Consider the following 22,149-nt stretch of genomic DNA (forward strand, 5'->3'; position numbering starts at 1 on the left):
ATATACGCAGTCTTTTTTGTTTTTATGTGAATAGTAGTTTGATTACTTTCCACAAATGTATGTTGGAAAGTAAGCCACGGTACCTTCACGTTCAAACAGCAGCATAACATTTCTGACTGTAAATTATAGGTATACAACAACAAAAATTATACGTCCAAACTTGCATTAGCTGGGTGTCGTTTTTGCACTGCATAAAGGTCTCCTGCCATTACGTACTTGTCGATGTAATTCCAATTTAAAAAGCGTTAGAGTCTTTTCTGTTTTCGATTTCACCACTTCCACGAAACCTTGTAGTATTTTCGATACTTGTAATTCCAGCCAACACAAAGTGACGTCTTTTATATTTATTCAGACAGCCAAGTCGAGGTTTGTGTCAGCGCGATCCACGCATAGCGTAGCGTTCCACCACACACAATTTTCCCCTGACTAAGAAATCATTGTGAGTACAAAATATACTAGAGTACATTCATTCGGAGTTAATTTTCACGGTCGGAGGAGGTGGGTGAAGAAACCGCAAAACTGTTGTAGTCTGAACGAATTTTTAAGTTCATGTTGCTAAGCATCTTACCTGTTTAACACTGGAGCAGGAGGAGGACCACCGCGAGAGAGATCTGTTGTTTCAACTGGCGAAATTGAGTTTGTTACGAAAACCAAAAGAGCCTGTTAGATCGTCATACAAACATTTTGTTTGTTACATGAGTGAGAAACGGTGACTTAGTGATACAGTCCTGTTTAGATTCTATAACATGTGTGTGGGAGCCGAATTTTCAAGAAGGAATATCGTGTTATGTAGAAACCTCCTATAGGCCTGAATGCGAAGAATGCTTTAGTAGAAGCGTGCAATAGACTTTTCTTTGCCTCTTTCAGCGCACTAGCTTTATGTAACTGAATAATCACTATGATTCCAATGTCATTCAAGTATTCAACTTCAAATGTGTCCTTGATGTCTGTGAACAAGGAATGCTGTAGTTCTGACGAGCGTTAGTGAGTTTAGTGTACAAAGTATGACCATGCTTTAGTTAACGCTATTAAAGCGAGACTGCGACAGCGCGACTCTGCTTGTTCAACAACATTAGAAAAAATATTCTATACTTCTTACTTCCTTCATGGAAATGGAAATGAGCGTTTGCCGTCATTGGCCGGGAGGCCCCTTACGTGGCAGGTCCGGCTGCCTTGGTGCAGGTCTTATTACATTCGACGCCACGCTGGGCGACCTGCGCATCGGATGGGGATGAAATGAAGATGAAGACAACACCCAGTCCCTGAACGGAGAAAAATCCCCGACCCAGCCGGGAATCGAACCCGGGCCCGTAGCACTGCAATCCGTCACACTGACCACCCAGCTATCGCGGCGGACACTTCCTTAATATGTTACTACAATTAACCTTGAGAACTATGGATTCAAGGGAAAAGGGAATGCTACTGGTTACAGCGTGTTTGAGCTGGTGAAATCAAGAAATGCCTGTAATGTGCTCTTGGATATTTATATGAAACTGATAAAGAGTCATCACCACGTGAACGCTTTTGATTATTACATGTTTCCTACACAACTGGTACCATTACTAAGCGATACATATTTTACTTGTCACCTGACATTAAGCACAGTGTCAACTGTGCGTGCTCGGTACTTCTCTGCTGTTTCTTGATTTTTGTTACACTTTTAGGCTGGTTTTATTTAAAGAAGACCGATCTGAAAGTAAGGTCCAAAAACTTTTTACCGAGAACCAGAGAGTCAAATGCAGGAATAACCCAACGTCAACATTTTGACCAAGTTTAAAAAATTCTGTAAATGTACAAAGTTGATCAAGAACAACCAAAAAAGAAATTTCCTTGATACCGATGTGCCCATTGGCCCCAAAACTACGTGCACAAATGAAACCTCACAATACCAAGGGAGGAGGGGTACTTTATGTCCATATTTTGAAAATAATATTATCTAGTTATGTGCTTTATATTGTAAAATTTTGAAAAAAATATTTATTGTTTTTGATGATTTCTTATACCGCTTTCCGTAATTCTTCTGAATTCTTCAGTTAAACGTAAACCACAAATTTAAGTCTTAGTAGTAAATGTGACTTCTCGCTACAAATGTGATATTCATATTTGCAAGTTCAGGCCCCTTCGTACACATCTGTAAAAAGTATATTGTCAATAAAATTTAACAATAATTAACGAAAACTGTGTTTTTAAAAAATAATGTTCCGAAGAGGGAACATCTTATTCAAAACCTATCCCAGTTAATCTTACCACCAGGAACAAATTTAGTTTCCTTGCACATTACGAATATGGACATCCCCCCAGGCGCTCAGCATTCATTTGCTGAGTACGGGCTTGGCGACCCCGGGGTCCTGATCTGGGGACTGGTCAGCGCCGCCAGTCTCCTGTCACCGTAACCCCCGGACATGCTTCAGCGACCACCGTATGGCGCGGCGGTGGAATGTTGTGTGCTGCGGGGAATGGTAATCTTGGCTTGACCGCCTGGATTGCGAGGAAGGTAAACCTCTATAAAAACCCCTCAATCTTACGGTGTGCTGCGCGCCTATAAGATGCATGGCTGTTGGGGTGGAACAGTCGCAAGCGGGCAACCTCTGGGGCACCTGCCGCACCCCAGTTGTATAAGGCTTACTCAGGCACGCGAGGCTCTGTCTGAGCGGACCTTTAGTTCCCTAGCTGCTCGTGGGACCTCAATGGACCCTTCGACCTCTACGTTTCCCCCTACCAGTGGATTGGGTGGGCCACTGGTAGGAAAACACACCCCATCGAAAAAGCGACTCCGTGCTGCGAGTCCTCCAGCGCCTGGTGTTACTAGAGATTTATCAGACTGTCGTAACAGAGCACATGCTGATAACCAGAATGTGTTTTTGACTGCCAAACGGAAGGAGGGTAGCTTTGAGAGAGTTTCTCCCTTTTACATCCACAAGGGTCTTGAGGGAATTGCAGGAACACTGAAATATGTGAAACGACTGCGCAATGGGACTCTGTTAGTTGAAACTTCTAGTTCCCGTCAAGTCACTTCTCTTCGGAAAGCAACCTGTCTCGGAGAGTACGCTATCGAGACCGAGCTCCAATCCACTTGTGACTTGGTGGATATCCCCAAGGACGAGTTGAAATCTGAGTGGGCTGACGAAGGTATTGTCGACGTGCAGCATATTATGAAACGAGTCGATGGGGACCTAGTCAAATCCGACTCGTTTATTCTCACGTTCAATTGCCCGAGACTCCCAGAGCATGTTAAAGCGGGTTTCTTGCGTTTGCCAGTACGGCCATATTTCCCCAACCCAATGCGCGGTTTTAAATGTCAGCGCTTTGGGCATACTACGTTGGGGTGCAATGGGATAGCCACTTGTGGTAAATGTGGTCAGCCTGCCCATGAAGAAGCCGATTGTTCATCGCCTGTGAAGTGCGTGAATTAGTCTGGGAGTAACCTTGTCTGGAGCCGGGTCTGCCCCATCTATCTCGAGGAACGGAAGATACAGGAGATTAAAACATCTAAGCGCATCCCCTATGGTGAGGCCAAGAAGCTCTTTAAGGCCATGCAACCTCTTGTGTTTACAACATCTTTTGCTTCCACTCTGCAGAAACCGGTACAGTTGGCCACTGTTGCTACACAAACGGATGTTGCTAGTGTCAGCACTAATACCTGCGTTTGCCAGTGCACTTGTACTGCTGCGGTTGTTTTGCAACCTGCAGCTCTCCCCACAGCATTGGACAAGGCCGTGGTTGCTGACATTGGGGTACTTCCTGCCCCTCCCCATATGGCACCTTCTGCCCAGGCGAGTAAAGCTCCAACTGTTGACAAGGTTCTGCATTCTAAGCCCCCCAAGACGAAGACGCCGAAGGTGAAGGTTTTGCCACCTGAGGAGACTAGTCAGGGTCAGTCCGATGACGATGACATCGTACTGTCTGACATCTCCCTTGGGTCGCCATCGGAGCTGATGGACATTGATGTCGACCAGGAGCGATATTCTCGCCCCAGGAATAAATCTCCGGCCAGTACGGGATCTCCTCCAAAGCACAGAGGCAGGGTGAAAATTCAGCCACCCTGATCACTGGCTCCCATATTACAGTGGAACCTGAATGGGTTCAGGACGCATGTGGCCGAATTACAACTCCTTGTACGAGAGCGCCCCTTGTGCTTATGTCTCCAAGAGACACATTTCCGGGCCACTGATGCTCCTTCTTTACGGGGCTATACCGTGTATCGAAAAGATGATCTGATGGGGGAAAGGGCAAAGGGTGGTGTTGCGGTTTTTGTCCGTGACATGCACCACTCATCTGAGCTCCCTCTCGCTACGGACTTGCAAGCAGTTGCAGTTGACCTTCTTGTGGGGCGGAGGCTCACAATCTGTTCCGTTTACTTACCGCCTCAGGATGCAATAGACTCTGAAGCTCTCACAGACCTTATTAGCCAACTCCCCCACCCAATTCTCCTTCTGGGGGACTTCAATGCTCATAATGTCTTATGAGGCTCTACGACTACTTGCCCCAGGGGTCGCATTCTGGAAAGCCTCATGGCGTCTGAAGAACTGTGCATCCTCAACTCTGGTGCTCCCACTCATTTCTGTACTGCTTCTGGGTCGTCGTCAGCTATTGACCTTTCCTTTTGCTCGCCAGCACTCACGGATTCTGCTCTGTGGGAGGTTGCCGCTGACCTCCATTCTGGTGACCACTTCCCCCTTTGGATTGGGCTCCTGGATGAGACTGTGGCATTATCAGTGCCGCCCAGGTGGCACCTCTGCAGAGCTGACTGGACACTTTTCAGCCATTTAGCTGTTTTGGAACACCGTGCCAGCGTCCACGAATGGGTCGACCATGTTACAGCCGTGATCTCCCATGCTGCTGAATTGTCGATCCCACGGTCCTCAAGTCATCCTGTCCCTTGGTGGACCACTGAGTGCCGCTCAGCCATCCGAGCCCACCGTGCAGCTCTGCGCCGCTTCAAGTGCCGTCCCTCAGCTGACAATCTTGCGGCCTTTCGGGTGGCAAGGGACAAGGCGCGGAGAGTGATTAAAGAGAGCAAACGACGGTCATGGCAATCGTTCTTGAACTCCATCTCCCGCTCCACTAGTTCTACGAAAGTATGGGAAGCCATCAGGAGGATTCCCGGGAAACGCAGCCAACTGCCTGTCACGGCATTGCTGCATCAGGGTTGTCTACTCACGGCGCCGAGAGACATTGCCCAGAGACTGGCCATGTATTTTGCCGAATCTACTGCACTATTAACTGTGATCCAGATTTCTGCCGCTACCGCACTGCCATCGAGAGGGATCACTTGGACTTCCGGTCTCCAAATTCTGAACCTTACAACTGCCGCCTCACAATGTGGGAACTGGATTCGGCGCTGTCTGTGGCTGATCATACTGCGCCAGGTGATGATTAAATCCTGTACAGCATGCTGCAGCACTTGTTGCTGCCATCCAAGGAAGTTCTCCTGAATTGTTTTAATATGATATGGTCATCCGTCACGTTCCCTGAGTCGTGGAGGGAGGTGATTTTGATTCCCCTCCTCAAACCGGGAAAGGACCGAATGCATCCCAGTAGTTATCGGAGTATTGCTTTGACGAGCTGTGTCGGGAAGACATTGGAACGCATGGTCAACCGTCGCCTGGTTTGGCTGCTCGAGACCAGGCAGCTCCTTAGCCACTCTCAGTGTGGCTTTCGGAGATGTCGTTCAACTATAGACAACTTGACCCTGCTTGAGGCGGCCATCCAGCAGGCCTTCCTACGTAACCAGCATTGTCTAGGTGTATTCTTTGACATTAATAAGGCGTATGACACTACTTGGCGCCGCCTTATGCTCAATCAACTCCATCAGTGGGGCTTTCGTGGCCATCTCCCAATCTTCATTCGGTCCTTTCTTTCCCGCCGCCTCTTTCGGTATCGGGTTGGTAATGTGCTATCTGATTTGTACGTGCAGGAGAATGGTGTTCCTCAGGGAAGCGTTTTAAGTGTCACCCTCTTTGCCATCGCCATTAACAGTATCACGTCCACTATCCGGAGTCCTGCCCAGTGCTCCTTGGTTGTGGACGATTTTGCTGTTTTCTGTTCTTCCTCCAGTCTTGTCACTGCTAGTCGGCAGCTGCAGCTTACGATAAAGCGATTAGAGGCATGAACTGCGAAGACGGGTTTTACCTTTTCTGCAGACAAATGTGTGTGTGTTCATTTTAATCGTTCTCGACGTGCTTTTACCTCCCCTGAATTGCGTCTGAGGGACACCATTCTTCCTTTTAGAGACACTGTGAGGTTCCTGGGTCTCACTTTTGATTCCAAGTTGTCGTGGTTGCCGCACCTTAAAGACCTCAAGGTGCGGGCTCTGAAGGCGCTGAATATTTTGAAGTGTCTGAGCCATCGGTCCTGGGGAGCAGATCGGGCGCGTCTGCTGCAGTTTTATAGGGCTTTCATCCGGTCGCGTCTTAACTATGGATGCACCGTGTATGGGTCAGCGAGGCCTTCGTATCTGAAGATTCTTGACGCAGTACACCATGAGGACATCAGGCTCGCCACTGGTGCCTTCCGTACGTCCCATCCCCAGCCTGTGTGCAGAAGCAGGGGAACTGCCGCTCGCCATCCGGCGGAAATTCCTCATGGTGCGACGGGTGTGTCAATTCCTTGCCTGTCCTACCTCCCCTGCGTACCCTACTGTTGCCCGACCGCCTATGGAACGTCTCTTTTCCAGTCGTCCAAGGACAACGAGACCATTTGGGATTCGTGCCAAGCATTTGCTTGAGTCCCTTGGTGTGGAGCGTGTGGCACCCCAACTCCAGGGTTTTACCCGCCTGCCTCCCTGGTTGCTCCAGAGGCCCAGCGTCCTTTTAGACTTGTCAGAGTGCCGGAGGAGCTGCACTCCTGCGTTTGTTTTTACCTCCTTATTTTACGATATTTTAAACCAGCATCCCGACCATGTACCAGTATTTACGGATGGCTCTAAACAGGGGGACTCTGTTGGTCGTGCAGTTGTTTTCCCTGATCGAGTCGTCAAGTTACGGCTTCCTGCGGCGTTTAGCATCTTTGATGCCAAATTGTTTGCGATCTTGCGGGTATTGGAGCAGATGAGATGTGTTCCCAGTCTTAAGTTTCTCATCTGTTCTGACTCCCTGAGTGCCCTTCAGACCATGCAACACCTGTACCCAGTGGATACGGTCGTCCAGAACATCCATGATGCCCTACTCCACCTGCAACGGCAGGGGAAGGTGGTTTCCTTCTGCTGGGTGCCGGGGCACGTGGGTATTAGGGGAAACGAACTGGCGGATGTGACTGCCAAAGATGCATGTTCGCTCCCTCAAGTTGTTGAATGTGACGTCCCCCTCTATGCTGTTACCACCTTTTTGCGTTTTCGTGTTATGCGTCAATGGGAAGAGGAGTGGCTGGCAGTCGGTGAAAATAAGCTGCGTTTGGTCAAGGCCACCACGCGGCCATGGCGTACGTCCTACCAGTCGTGCAGGCGGGATGAGGTTCTCCTCACTCGCCTCCGCATCGGGCACAGTCCCTTAACGCACGGTTTTTTACTCCGGCGGGAGGACCCCCCAATCTGCAGTGCTTGTGGCGTCCAGATTACTGTCCGCCACTTTTTGCTTGACTGTCCTTTATTCTCTGACCAGAGGGCGGTGGTTTCCTTGCCACCGGATTTGCCCTCTATTTTGCAAGACGACGCAACGACTGTGGTTAAGGTCTTACGGTTTTGTGTCCTGTCCAATTTGTTGCCTCGGATTTTAGGGAGAGGATTTTAATGTGCTGCTGGGTGACTGGCTCACCCAGGTTTTAGGTAAGAGGTCCGCCAGTCACGGTTACCTACTTGTTTCCCTTCGATTTCTGTTCTCTTTTCCTTGTGTTTCCTTTCCTTTTTAGTGCGTTTCTTTTCCTCTTGTTTTGCCTCTGCATAAGAGGATTTGGAACTGTGTCAGGCCTGTGTCTTTTAGCCGTTCTCCTTGTTCGCTGTCCGTCTTCGTCCCTTCACCGCATGTGTTCCTGTTTCTATGCGTTTTGGCGCTGATGACCACGCTGTTTAGCGCCCGAAAACCTCAAACCACACACACGCACACACACACACACACACTTCAGTACCGATGGGCGAGGTTTGAAATACCGTAAATAACAACTTACGTTCTTTTTGTGGAAATAGACACTCCCAGTCAGTTGCAAACTGAAAGGTTTATTAAAACGCCTTTACTATGATTTCAATACTTATAAAAATGTCTTCTTCATAAGGAAATATTGACAAATGGTGTACATGTTGTGACAGAGGTACGTTAAAATATAGTCCATAGGTGATGCTCAAATATAAAATTTCATCTCCATGTTAATTAAAAAATGCACTAGCTGTTCATCGGTGAGAAAATGTCAAATGGTAACAAGCATGATGTGCATGTATCAAGTAATAAGGAGGTGAAATTTTGTATTTGACTGACTCCTTTCATCTATATTTCAACGTACGTCTGCCACAACAAGTAATCCAGTTGTCAATGCTGCCTTCTGAAGAACACTTTTGTTAACGTTGAAACCATGATAAAGGGATTTTAATAAACTTCCATTTTGCTGCTGATTGGCTGTGTACTATTTCTACAAGAATATTTAAACCTACGATTGCTGCGCCAGCCATGTACAAAACTTTACGTTCATTTAGTAATCGTTCTACTGAAGAAATGGATGAGGTAATCCAATTACTTGACTTAATACTCGAATTCAATTATTTCAGGTTTGGTGACAATGTTTTCTTGTAAAGCCAGGACCTAGCCACGGGCTCCCAGTTATCTTGAAGCTAAAATTTTCGTAACGAACTTAGAAAATGAGATATTTAATTAACTAAGAATGTTACGGCTGAAGTGGTAGCCTGGGATCGCTAGGTCAACGACATTCTTTTTCTCTATAACGGATCAAACGGCGAATGGTAGGTCTTCTCAGACAAACACAGCTGCTCAAATACGAATACATAGTTCACTTTAGAATATAGCGAAAACGGATAGATTTATTAATAACGTTAAACGAGTCAAAGATTTCTTACGATATTTACGGAAGGCCGACTACCACAGATATATTGATATGGTGTCTGTTCTTTCTGACATGTCCGAAAGAACAGACACCATATCAATATAAGCAATACCGGCCATGGCCTTCTTCTTCTGTGCGGATGCACACATATTCCCCGAACTCGTACGGGACTTGGTAAGAATGTCTTCCACGAGTAATGAGTGTGTTGGGGTGGGACACTACGAATGTAGTGTGTGGACATACGAGGTGAGAATGTGGGTCTCGCAGGAGGCTTACGCGAGGTAGACCCTGCAGTCGCACTACCCTCCGTACTGTCGGTGGCTCAGATGGATAGAGCGTTTGCCATGTAAGCACGAGATCCCGGGTCCCAGTCCCGGCCGGGGCACACATTTTCACCTGGCCCCGTTGATATATATCAACGCCCGTAGCAGCTGAAGGTGTTAATATAATTCTAACCACAGATGTGGTGATTCATCAGTCATCGAATGATCCAATTAGTTACAGAAAAGCAGCATTAGATCGCTCCTGTGTACATTACATACGGGTTTGCTTTCATACATAACTTTCGACCAAGAACTGAACGCAATCAGATACATTGCACGTAATCATCTTTTGGTGTTGCAGTGCTTGTTATGTCCGTGCTTGCTACGAAATGGGAAGAGGAATTTCGCCTTATGCAAGATCCCTTTTTTTCTGTTTTGTTTCACCCAGACATGTTCCAGCACATTTTGTGCTATCTTCAGTGGGTTGTTTTTATTTTCTAACTTACATGATACTATCGGACATTTATTTTGGTAGCTACTCTGCTACACAATCTACAACTTCTCATGGTTTTGATATTGTGGTGCTTTCTCATGTGTTGTTGGCGAAGTAAACAGGCATATTTCGTTACCTATGGTCACTTGACAGTGCACTTTCTCCGATTTTCAAAGCATAGACAAGGTTTTTCGCCACCATTATGTGTACACACACTCATGTCTGGATGAAACAAAACAGAAATAAAGGTGTCTTGCATAAGGTGGAATTCCTCTTCCCATATATTGCACGTGTTAATGGCTACAACTCCGATTTTGCTAATGACATTAACTGGACGATACGGTAGAAAATGTTGCCTTTCCTTCCGCATGCACAGCAACAAATGATCCAGTCACCAATAAACCAATTTACAGTAGAACCGCATTACTGTAGGACACCATATTAAGATTTAATTTGCGCCAAAATAGAAAAAGTGAGTGATAAAGGTGTTTCGCCATCACTTTCATTCCAAGAACCATTGGCTTTAACCTTCGGCACAATGAACGAATAAATTATAACAAACTTGATTTTACAGGTACATACTATATTTCCTGCACTGATTGCACAAAGTGTTATATTAGACAAATGGGTCGAAGTTTTCGTATCCGTTTCGAAGACGTGACTGGTTGTAAATACGCAGTTTCCAACCATTTGCGTGACTCCCTAAGGCTACACTCATACTAAACGCTGAACGGCCAGATGGATCTGAGACGCAGAGCCTCTCTGAAATTTCGATTGCTGATGCTTTTGTTTACGATCAGCCCCTTACAGTAACAACTGCAGTATGTCATATTCACTGCATTTAGATTTTGGTTCTTATTCATCTTACTATGCATTGTTGTGTGGCGTGACTGACCTTTCAGTTTTAGCTATTTTCCTAATTTATTTTGCAAATCGTAAATATTAATCTAATTTAAAATGGTTGTTCTTGGGATCGACAGCCAATTTTAGTAACTCATATTTTAATCAGTTTTAATTTTAATTAACGGGATTTGCACAAAAATGAAAAAAAGTAAGCACACTACCGAGAATTTGTCCACCGTGTTAAAAGTGTTAGTAATGCTACAAGCGACAAGCAACGCCCGTTTTATTGTGTAACTTATCTTTGATCGTCAGTTTCATTTGTAAAATGACTCCGAACCTTCGAAAAATATGGTACTACGGTCTTATACAACCCTCTTGCCCTCTTCCTGTATCTACGAGTATCAGCACTAGAGCGATACGTACGGCCCTCAGCCCGTGTCGGTTTCCGCAATGACTAGGGAGCGACTGCGTCTCGACACCACGCTACCACTTCTTCATCCCAGCCGAGATTTCTGAGAACTATCAGAAGCTGAATACTGGTAAGATCCTACCGTATTATATTTGCGGGATTCTGATGCTACAGTTTCGTATTCTTCCACTTATCCGCCCTCTATTTCATGTCAAAACTAGAATATCTCTCAGTGATGCCCTGTAATTATCTAAGATTATTAATGGATCTTTCAATATCCATTGCATTTGAGGATGCAAGGATAAGTGCCTTAAACTATATCGGAAGGTTCTATTGGTTTAATGACTTTTTTTGATCCAGCCAAGCGAGTACTTTTCAGTCTGCTTCATAGCAGACAATATCAGTTTTTTTCACTTAACATTCTTCAATTCGTATGTACTCTGATCAGCCATAACATTATGGTCACCTACCTAATACCTGGTATGTCCACCTTTCGCACAGAAAACAGCGGCGACGGCTCATACCATGGAAACAATGAGGTCCCGGTACGTCGCAGGAGGAAGTTGGTACCACACCTACACCCAAAAGGTACCTAATTCCAGTAATTTCCGGGAGGGGGCCGCGAGCGCTGTCGCCATCTTCAATCACACCCCACATGTGTTCGATCTATTTCAGATCTGACGAGTCAGTGGACTTGTACTGTACCCACCATTACAATCTGATGGTAGTTCCTGCACAGGTCACCGCCTGTCCTGTTTTACCAGTCTTCCCAGCCTCTGATGTCCGACATCTGTAATGAGGGGTGCCCCCCAGCACCACGAAGTCTGGATGTGGTTTCGCCTTGATTTCGCTACGTGTTGAAGGCGTTGACCACAGCACTCCTCGAACACCAGAGAAGTTGAGCAGTTTCCGAAATGCTCGTGCCGAGCCTCTGTGCCATCAGAATCTGGTCTCGGCCAAACTCAGGTCGCGCGTCTTCCCAATTCTACACACGTACGCTGATACTACACACACTGTGTGTGTGTCTGACTAGCATTCATTCCTCGCCAGGTGCACTGCTATCGCCTGGACAGGTTTATTTCGATAGTAGGTCGGTGGTCACAAAGTTCTGGCTGGCCCAATTCATTATCGCGAAACACATTGCACCTTGATTCCGCAATAAACGAACGGATTGCGATCCATTCTGCGCTTTTCGTTTGACAGCCTCCAGCTCGTCCCTTGTGAATGACCCTGGTAAATCATGTACTGTAACAGCTAGTGAGAAGTTGGCAAGCTACATTTGACATCTGAGGTGCTCCTCACCTGGTGTCGCTGACGAGGGACCGCAGTGCGACCCCAAACGACTGTGCTGTCAGTTGGAGGTAGTCCTGCTGAATTGCGACACCCAGTGTCTGCAAGCGGTTCATGGTGAGCTTCTGGTCGCCGAAAAGCGGGAAGCCCAGGAGCGGGACCCCAAAGTGGATGGCCTCCAGCACGCTGTGCATGCCGCCGTGGGTGACGAATGCGTGCACCCTGTCGTGGGCTGTCGTGCAAGGCTCACGTTAGACCGCCTTCCATCCATCTGTCTGAGTTATACACATCAACAGCAAAACTTACTGTAGTAATTAAGATCATGAAATACATAAGTGAAAGGATCTTCAAAAACCAGGAAAATATGTTCTGCCTTGCCGATACTATCAAGACGGAAGAAATGTGTTTTCGTGTACACACATGGTACCCCAATGTGAGGCCACTTGTTGTGCTTTTGTTTTAAGTAAACAAAGATTACAATTTTTACTAAGTTGTCCGCATTTGGAACACACTAATCGAGCTGTTGGGAATTGTGCGGACACAGTTAATATGTCTACATGACATTGCAAAAGGCCATTTCATGAGCAGTTAGTGTTAGTCGAAGAACAAGGTGAACATTGTGGTGGGAACATGTATGTCAGTGGATGGATCCTGGAGATACTGTGAGAGATGCAGTCTACACTGATTTCCATCAACACAGACAACAGAAGCCAGAGTACCCCTAGGAAATGGCACATGAAAATTTATTGTGGAACACATGGTAGTTGGTTCTGCCTCATGAATGATTCCTCTGGATCACATAGTGCTGGTATGGTGGTTGTGTACCGTTTAATGAGAGGACATCACACATCTAAGTTATCTCACTCCCTGGAATTGATATGGTGTTTGACATTGTAGACTGGATAATTGTAGCCCCAAAATCATCACCACTTCTGACCATGTGGTGTGCTTACGCAGCTTTTGGAAGCTCTGCAGCACTGGTATTCAGTGGAGCTTGATAATCACACACTGTATGCGAACCAACAGTGTACCCAGTTTTCCAAAAGAGCACATACAGCTTGAGATAGCCATTCTGTATGACACTGTCAGAGATGCAGTTAGTATCGTCTGAGTCTAGCTGCTCGTATTCTGGGACACCTCATACCTATGTGTCACTGTGATCCTAGTACATCTGTTAGTGTCCAGTTAATTACTGTGCCTTGCTTTGTGTTGTAGATTTCTATGATTTCTTACCTTATATACAAGAGAGTAATGCTTTGTATTGAGATGGTTCACTGGTGGCTTGGGAACACAACTGACACTGCATATGACAAACATTCTTTCACATTATATTGTGCAGTCACATCACTCATGGAACAGTCTTTTTTTCTTTTAGAAAAGTAAGTGACAGAGTATGTCAGGCTTAAAACAACTTTGTCATGAAAACTGTCACAAGAGAATCAATGTGATGTTGAAGTCAACTGTTTAAAAATTTTGTATTTTGTACCAAAATAGCATCCACTAAGAAATTAGAAGGAAAGAGAAGAAGAGGAAGACCTCGAATTAGGTGGATGGAGAATATCCGGGAAGATGCAGCTAGGATGGGCATCAACTCTGATTGGACAACAATTTCCCTGGATAGAAATAATTGGAAGAGGCTCGTAGAGCAGGTGTATGGTCGATAAGGCCTTAGCCACGTGTAAAGCGCTGGAACCATAGACAGTAGTGCGCTGATTGCTAGTTAATCACAGGGAAATATGGAAAAAACAGTCACAGTAAGCCTCATCTCAAAGAAGTGTTAGATCCAAAACCTAAAAGTAATAGTTTCTTTTTCTTCCCAACATTAACTGTACAATCGTCTAATCTTAGTCTTGTTCACTGCAAAACAATCACTTCCTGCGCAGATCCCAGAAAACTTTCTTTAGCATAGGAACTGGTCATCATGACAGGACTACATGTAAATATACATTTCTGTCTTTAAGACAGTGGTTAGTATTATCTTCCGCATTCCTTCACAGTTAGTGTGTCCTGTCTCTAGGTGCAGCTTGCTGTCACAGTGGGGGTACCGATCTTCTGGCACCTCATCGCCCACCCCTCCCTGTCAACGGCATATGCCCAGAGGCCACACCACCCCCACTTCCCTCACTGCCTCCACTTCCCCACCAATTCCACTGATCTCCACTTATCCTACCACCACCACTGTTCTCACCATCCCTCACCAAACCACTGCCCTCATTTCCCCCACCACCCATACTGCCTCCACTTCCTTAACGAACCCACAGCCTCACCACTCTCACTGCCTCTCCACTACAACTGCCCCTGTCACATCCACTGTCCCCCCTACCCAATGCCCCACCAACCTCAGTGCCCCCACTCTTCACATCAACCCCATTGCCCCCATATTGTCCAACACCCCTACTACTCCCACCACTCTAGCACCAACGGAGTGCCAACACCCCCAAAGCCTCTCACTGCCCACTACCCTCAATGTCCTCAGTGGACGACTGCCCAGCGCCACCCTCTATGGCTGTACTGCCCCACTGTCCACACTGTCCCATGCACTCTATATACAAATCACCCTACCACCCTCCCCATCCCCACCTCACTATTCTACTGTGCAGTGCTCCCCACCATGACCACCACTACCCATCGCCACTGCCACCACCCCCACTAATTCAATGCTCCCACTGCCCATTCCAATTCACTGCCTCAACTACCACAAAGGACTCCACTGCCTCCATTGCACCTACTGCTCCTAATACCTTCATTGCCCTGCCTCCTCTGCTGGCCCCATTCTCCTCACTGCCTCCACCAGTTCATCTGTTTATTGTTTTGCTTTTTATTTTTTTGAAGAATGGTTCAAATGGCTCTGAGCACTAAGGGACTTAACGTCTATGGTCATCAGTCCCCTAGAACTTAGAACTACTTAAACCTAACTAACCTAAGGACAACACACAACACCCAGTCATCACGAGGCAGAGAAAATCCCTGACTCCACCGGGAATCGAACCCGGGAACCCGGACGTGGGATTTTGAAGAATAAGATGGTTCCTTGTGAAGTAACCTACATCAAACAGGCTTAAAGATCTTTCAGAAACGATAACAATTGGGACCTTCAGTCCTTTTTCGCCAGTATTCTGGGCAGTTTTGGGCTGACTATTTATTTCAACATAGCACATACACCCACTGACCTCAGTTAACTGTTGGCCATATTTCTAAATCTGTGTTATTATGCAACTTGGCTCTCTGCAACTTCCTCTATTACCATGGAAGTTGTGCTCTGGAAAAAGTCTGGAAATCTGTGGTAAGATCTTATGGGACCAAACTGCTGAGGTCATCGGTCCCTAATCATACATACTACTTAATGTAACATAAAACATAAACTAACTTATGCTGTGGATAACACACACACCCATGCCCAAGGGAGGACTCGAACCTTCGGTGGGAGCAGCCACATGGACCGTGACAAGGCGTCTCAGACTGTGGCTACCCCGCACGACAAAGATGTGCTGTGATGTGTCAGCAGACGTCCCAAAATGTTTGTAGCCACATACAACTTTCTTCAACGATTATCAAGGCCAATTCGTCATTTCTGGACTTATCAGTGTTGCTGTAACACTACATATCGAGAGTTTCCATTATTTTTAACTTTCCATTAAATGCAGCACTCTCGGAAATTTCTTACTCAGATTCCCATAATGGTTCGGTTTATTTCACAATTGTCATTTCAGCATGTGTGTCAACAAGGGTGACAATTATTGAACTATATGAAAAAAACGTAAATTAGTTACAAGCTATGGCGTGCACACACTTTATTCAACATATTAAGGTCACTACAAATATTCGGATTTGCGTTCTGACATGTTCGATGTGTTTGCTATCATTGGCAATGATGTGGTGCAGACGAATAGCGAAATTTTGCATAACCAAAGTGTTGGGACGTCGATGCTGTCGATGACCTCTTGAATGGGTGTTTTCAGATCAACAATGGTTTTGGGGTTATTACTGTAGACATTGTAAGGTGACGTGGTCTCCTGACCTTCATTTCTTACATATTCCGGCCTCACAATCGTATTCTGCACATCAAGGTGCTTCATTCGAACCCAAACTCGGTAAGGTAGAGCCAATTTTGTACGAATTCAAGTTAGTGATATGCAAATCTAATAAGTAAATCACAAGTGCGCACTGAGGTTGAAAAAAGTCGAGGCTGGCCTACACAACATGACGGCCACTGGAATTTTCTTTCTTCAGAGGCAACCAGCCCACTGGGAGGCCCGTCCCTTCAGAGGGGTGGGTCAACACACACCTACTTCGGCCAGAACGACCACCCAGAGAGAGGACAGGTTTTGCGAGAGCGAAGGGATAACGGTCCCCGTGTTCAACTTAAAAGTAAATTCCAACACATTGAGTAGGAGCACCCAGAAGACGCATTTTTTCATCGACCGACTGTGTAGTTACGGAGTTATCACCGGAGGATAGTATACGCCAAACAGAGATGCTACATATTTACGAATTGGTCGACTTAAACGAAATGTCATTCTCTCGTTTAAAAGAGCAACGCTGATTGGCGGAAAATTTCTGACTCAAAGAGCCAGAGGAGTGAGGGAAGACAGCGAATGATATACCCTTGCAAATTTTTCCAGAAAAAGGGGCCATTCCGTTGTTGCTCTTGGAGCAACACGTAAAGAGAGCGAGCATGCTCCTACGTGTAAGCAAAGAACGAGGAACAAAGTCTCTCATCAGTACTACACTGGGAGGGCACCTCTGTCATTAGCAAATCAGAGTGATAGAATATATTGAGTCTCTCGTGATTAAGCATTGTTCACTGTGCTGGCCACCACACTTATTGTGTGGTGTGAACATGGACAGAATACTGGTTAAACGCCTGCGAGGGAATATCGAGTGGTATCGCAGTGGACTGGTTGTCTGACCAGTGTACCACGACAATAGTTAGACTAGGGGCAGATAGAAGTCCTTGACTTCATCAAGGTGTAGGGAGAGTTTGATTGGCGAAGGTCAATCCAGACAGAAAGAGATAGTTGTGTTATTTGTCAGCAGCAAGCAACGCAGGCAGCAGTCGTCACAGGTCATGGTATTGTGCACTACAGAATATGCGAGCACCATCTGTCCTCCATAACAATATGCTCCATTACATTTCTAAGGTGACAGCCTTGACCATACCTAGAAAAGTTATTCAAGTTGTGTGGGCATGGCTCTCAGCCATTCTGCTGAGTAAATAACATTCTTAAACAAAAGGGAGGAAAGAACCTTTCCATACTTTGTTAAATAATAGCATTCCTATACATAAGAAGCAATCTGCTGTTCCGATAAGAACCCAAAAATTTATTAATTTATAAGAAAAAGTTTCACTTGATTTCTCAGAATTTTTTGCAATAAATAATATTTTCGTTCGTTTAATGTTTTTCTTATAGTAACTAGCAATACTCCAGTACCCAAGTATTACACTAGTTACATAAGAATAAAGATATTTGTGTTTTTCAAGCAGTTCTTGTTAGTACATTCGGAGCATCTGTCTGACTTCTGTAGTAGTGTGAGCTGGAAATTGTTTCTTGCATGAGCCAAAGGGTACTTGTTGGATCAATCCATTGCACAACTTGACAAAAGAAAACCCACACACTCACAGCAAATGGCAACCCTGCCAGGATAGGAAAAACTGCCAGTATAGGTAAAACTGCCAAGACAGATAAAACTGCCAGGTAAAAATAGGTAGATTAATAAGAAGGGATAGTGTCAGAGTTAGGTACGGCAGGTTGCTATCGTAGTTCGAAATTTTTTCATATCGTAGAGAGATATTTGCAATAATTTAGGGTTAGAATAGATACCAGCAGCGAAGAAAGCAGAATTGTAAGGACAAGGTCTTGTGTTATTGTGTTGGAAAATTTTGGATTTTTACGATTTTTGAGTAGCTGTTATGGCATCGTAGTTTCAGGTGATAGATGCATGGAGACACAGAAACGTTGAGTGACGCAGTATCAAATGAGTTAGAATTAACAAGTAACATTTTTCTCCCTTTGCAAGCGCACAGGTGGAGACTGGAGGCTGTAGCACAGCAGACAGAACGGCTGAGAAGTCACAAAGTTGTTGTTGTTGGTTCAACCAACTGGTAAGTGGTCGTACAGTTTTGTAGATAGGGGTGTGGTGTGTTGAAATAACTTCCATGTTTACAAGAGCACAAGCCAAAAGGTTACGGGATGGACAGCAAGTAGACAAGATGGGGGAGAATCAGTCAGATAAACAGCAAATAAACGAACTTGTTGAGAATAGGACAGACGGTGAATCAGAGAATAGGACAGTCGGTGAGCTGCAGAATTAACAGGCTCAGTTAGATTGGAATAGAATATAGACAGATCAGATAGATGGGAATCGAGCGGACGAGAACATCGAATTTCCAGAATACGAAATTCCGTGTAGGGCACATTCTGAGCCAGAAATAGACAGCCCACGCAGGAAATGGTAAAAATTAGCAGCGAAACGAGTTAAAGAAACTCATTTGTGTGGCGCATACTCAGAGAGAGAATACGCCTCAATACAGTCTATGAACCGGCAGTTAGCTAACGTTCAAAGAGAAGTAGACTGTGAGGAAGAGGGGGAGCATTTAGAATACGTCGACCCTCTCGTGCACATTCTCAGTATGCCTCAGCAACGGGCACAGAATCTTGTGAAGTTAGAGCGCCACGAAAAGGTTCCGTAACAGACGCAACTGTACCTGCAAACACAAGACATACAGAACAGAGAGGGCAGTGTGCGGAGTCTTATGCGCCACATAATGGTTCAATGACATACGCAACTAGTCCGCAACACAAAGAACAACACAGGGAGAAGGAAAGACAGCACGGATTGTTGCAGTTATTAAACTTAGAAACGCCACATCATAGCTCAGTAAACGATGTAACTGACCGAGTAGAAAACAATAGAACGAGAACACACAGTTCAGCAGAAGGCAGTATTACAGGACAGGACGCGATCATTGAGACGTTACAAAAAATGAACGATAGTATGACGAAATAGAATCAGGATTTGAAACAGGATAATCAGAACTTGAGACAAGAAATAAAGACACAGATTCAACAGGTTAAAATCCAGATGGAAGAAGTGATCGCTAGAACTGTTAGGCAGATCACACAGATAAACAATGACGCGAAAGAATTTAGAGAAAGAATTCAGGTACTAACACAAAGTCAGCAGCAATTACGCACTGACGTGAACAAGGTCCAACTGGACATCGTAAACGTTGACAAAAAGGTGGAACGTTTTACGAAAAAAGCCACTCGAACAGCAATACAGATTTCGGAAGAACAAGCAATTGAAAGCAAGGTCGCAAAAGTTGCACTGAAAAAATATGATCAGCGGATCAATAAGATAGAACTTAAAAACAAAGATCAGTTTGAAAAGCTTCGAACAGAGTTGATACAAACTATCGAAGAAAAGATCGAGACCGATTACACCTGCAGCGAAACAACTGATACGTCAAGCATTAATGCAGTACACGAACACGCGCCGTCTAAGAAAGTTCAAGTAGTACCAAGGCTAGACGTAACACTCGCACAGAAATCGAAACAGAAAACCCCGATTAAAGTAATACATGACATACCACAGAACCAGGCACAGTATCTAGAAAAACAGGACACATGCAGTCAGCCATTACCAATAGAAAGACAGACGACTGAATCAGTAACTCCAATGACACAATATAACAGTAGCACAGGTACAGTACCGCGAATGACGAGAGACAAACGAACAACACTTTTGTTCACCAATGCTACGATATGATGCAATTAAGAGGCAGGAAACTGACCATATGCAGACAGGCAGTAGATTACCAGAGAATAGGCAAGATGACTCAAGCAGTGGCAGATACTTGAGTCCATGAATCAGCCACAAACCGGATTTATGAGTAGATATGATACAAACTACTTCCTAACAGTTAGAAAATTTCAACATTTCAAGGAAGAAGGCGGTAGCTTACATGCACGTACATTCATCGATCAGTTCCAAGTTGCCAAACCATTGGAGTGTGGCTCACAAACTTAACTTAATTTGTGCACACATGTCAGGGACAGTAGCAGAGGTGATGCAAAAGATCGCAGTTACCTGTACGTCTTACCTACAGTTAAGAACAGCATTTCTCGAAGGACATTGGTCTAAGGAGGCGCAAAACAAAATTAAATACGAGTTACTTCAGATGACACCGTATGAAAACTCAGGGGAGAAAAGCGTGGTAAAATTCTTTGACACAATGGACAAAAACAATCAATGCCTAGACAAACCATACAGTAACGGAGAGCTGATACGTCTATGCAGAATGAAGTTACCGGTAAAATATCAACAGGCGACAGTAGGAAAAAATGAAAATACCGAAGAATTCAAAGAGGTCTTAAGGGAACTTGAATTTATGTTTAAAGAAGACGAGTTGAAAGAAAATAGAAAGGAGAGGGGCCAGAAAAAGGAGAGGACTAGGAACGAATATTTCAACAATACTAATCGTACTCCTAATACCAATAATTTCAGGTAATTTAACAGACCAAGACAGTGGCATAATGAAGGTAATTGGCATAGAAACGAGAACCAGAATAATTGGTACCGAAATGGGAACGGTAATGGACACTCATACAGTGGTGGATATGGGTTTAGGAATCAAAATGCCAAAGGTCAAGCATACTTTTAAACAGGTCACTATGTCAGAAACAGCAACTGGCGAGACCAGGGCGCGAATAATTACAGAGGAAATTATGGTCCACAGAGCCAAGAACAACACAGCAAAGGGAAACCAGAAGTAGAAGTTAGACCACCGAATACTGCAAAACGTAAGGATTGACGTGAAAAATGCGGAGGAGGGTAGGCAAACTAACGTCCACCCTATCTTACACTAACCACTAAATAAAAGTTAAATTAATAGATCAACAGGACAATATAATTAAAAGAAAAGAAATGGAGACGAAACAGACTAACTATTTTTTGTAGTATTGAGTATCCTGCAACATGCACGCAAACAAGAAATGACACACAACCCATAAAAGGATGAATAAGTGGTAGGACATAATTAGAATAAAGAAAAGGAATCATATATATATATATATATATATATATATATATATATATATATATATATGTATATATCAATCTAATAATTTTTGCCACTATCAGAAAATTTTCGCATTATATAAAATCAGAGTTTTTTGTAAATAACAATAACAAATGTATGTAAAACAAAAATTGTAAATATTTCTATGCATCAGCTTCCTCAACACCAGATGCTTCGATATAGTGGCAGACAGGGTACAGACATATTGGGAAAGCACTTAGGGCAATGACAACAACATGGAGACCAACGCCACAATGGAAACGCAGGTTGCAACCAGGTTGAACTTCAGAAGAACAATGCGCAGCATGGACATGTCATATGCCATGATACTGCTCCTTCTTCGACAAGTGTGGGGAGAATCATGATACGATGAGACTACAAAGAAGGTACAAGAAATAAACGCATCAACTTATATTTGGAAAGGCAGTCAGCTCCTACAAATCCTATATCTTTCCTACACTAAAATTCACATATTCCTAGCCCAGAAAGAACAGAAGAATGCAAGAAAGAAGAGAAGAACAGAAGATGCAAGATGAAGAAGGGCAGAAGACAGCAAGGTACCTTTCCCTCCTATCCTACAAAAAAGGTTGTTACAAACATCTTTCCATGAACTTTGAGGCATGCTAACTACTACAACCACCTCTCCAAAAATAAACCTTGAATAGTCAAACAAATACAAACGAACAGCAAATGGAATATTAAGCGATACCAACAAACATTATCCAGAAATGGATTCAGCAAAATGAACATCATTCTCCCTAGCGCATCACCAAATTCCCATACT

At 44.6% G+C, this 22,149-nt stretch overlaps 1 protein-coding gene across 1 annotated transcript in view; it reads right to left on the reverse strand.

Annotated features, from left to right (window-relative positions):
* The window catches only part of LOC124798712 (UDP-glucosyltransferase 2-like), a 115,678-nt gene that overhangs the window by 10,028 nt on the left and 83,501 nt on the right, over nt 1-22,149 (reverse strand). Inside the window, exon 6 of the mRNA XM_047262229.1 lies at nt 12,296-12,515. Within this exon, the coding sequence (XP_047118185.1) occupies nt 12,296-12,515 (220 nt within the window). The remainder of the gene's footprint in view (nt 1-12,295; nt 12,516-22,149) is intronic.

The sequence above is a fragment of the Schistocerca piceifrons genome, chromosome 5, assembly GCF_021461385.2.
Source record: "Schistocerca piceifrons isolate TAMUIC-IGC-003096 chromosome 5, iqSchPice1.1, whole genome shotgun sequence".
NCBI lineage: Eukaryota > Metazoa > Arthropoda > Insecta > Orthoptera > Acrididae > Schistocerca > Schistocerca piceifrons.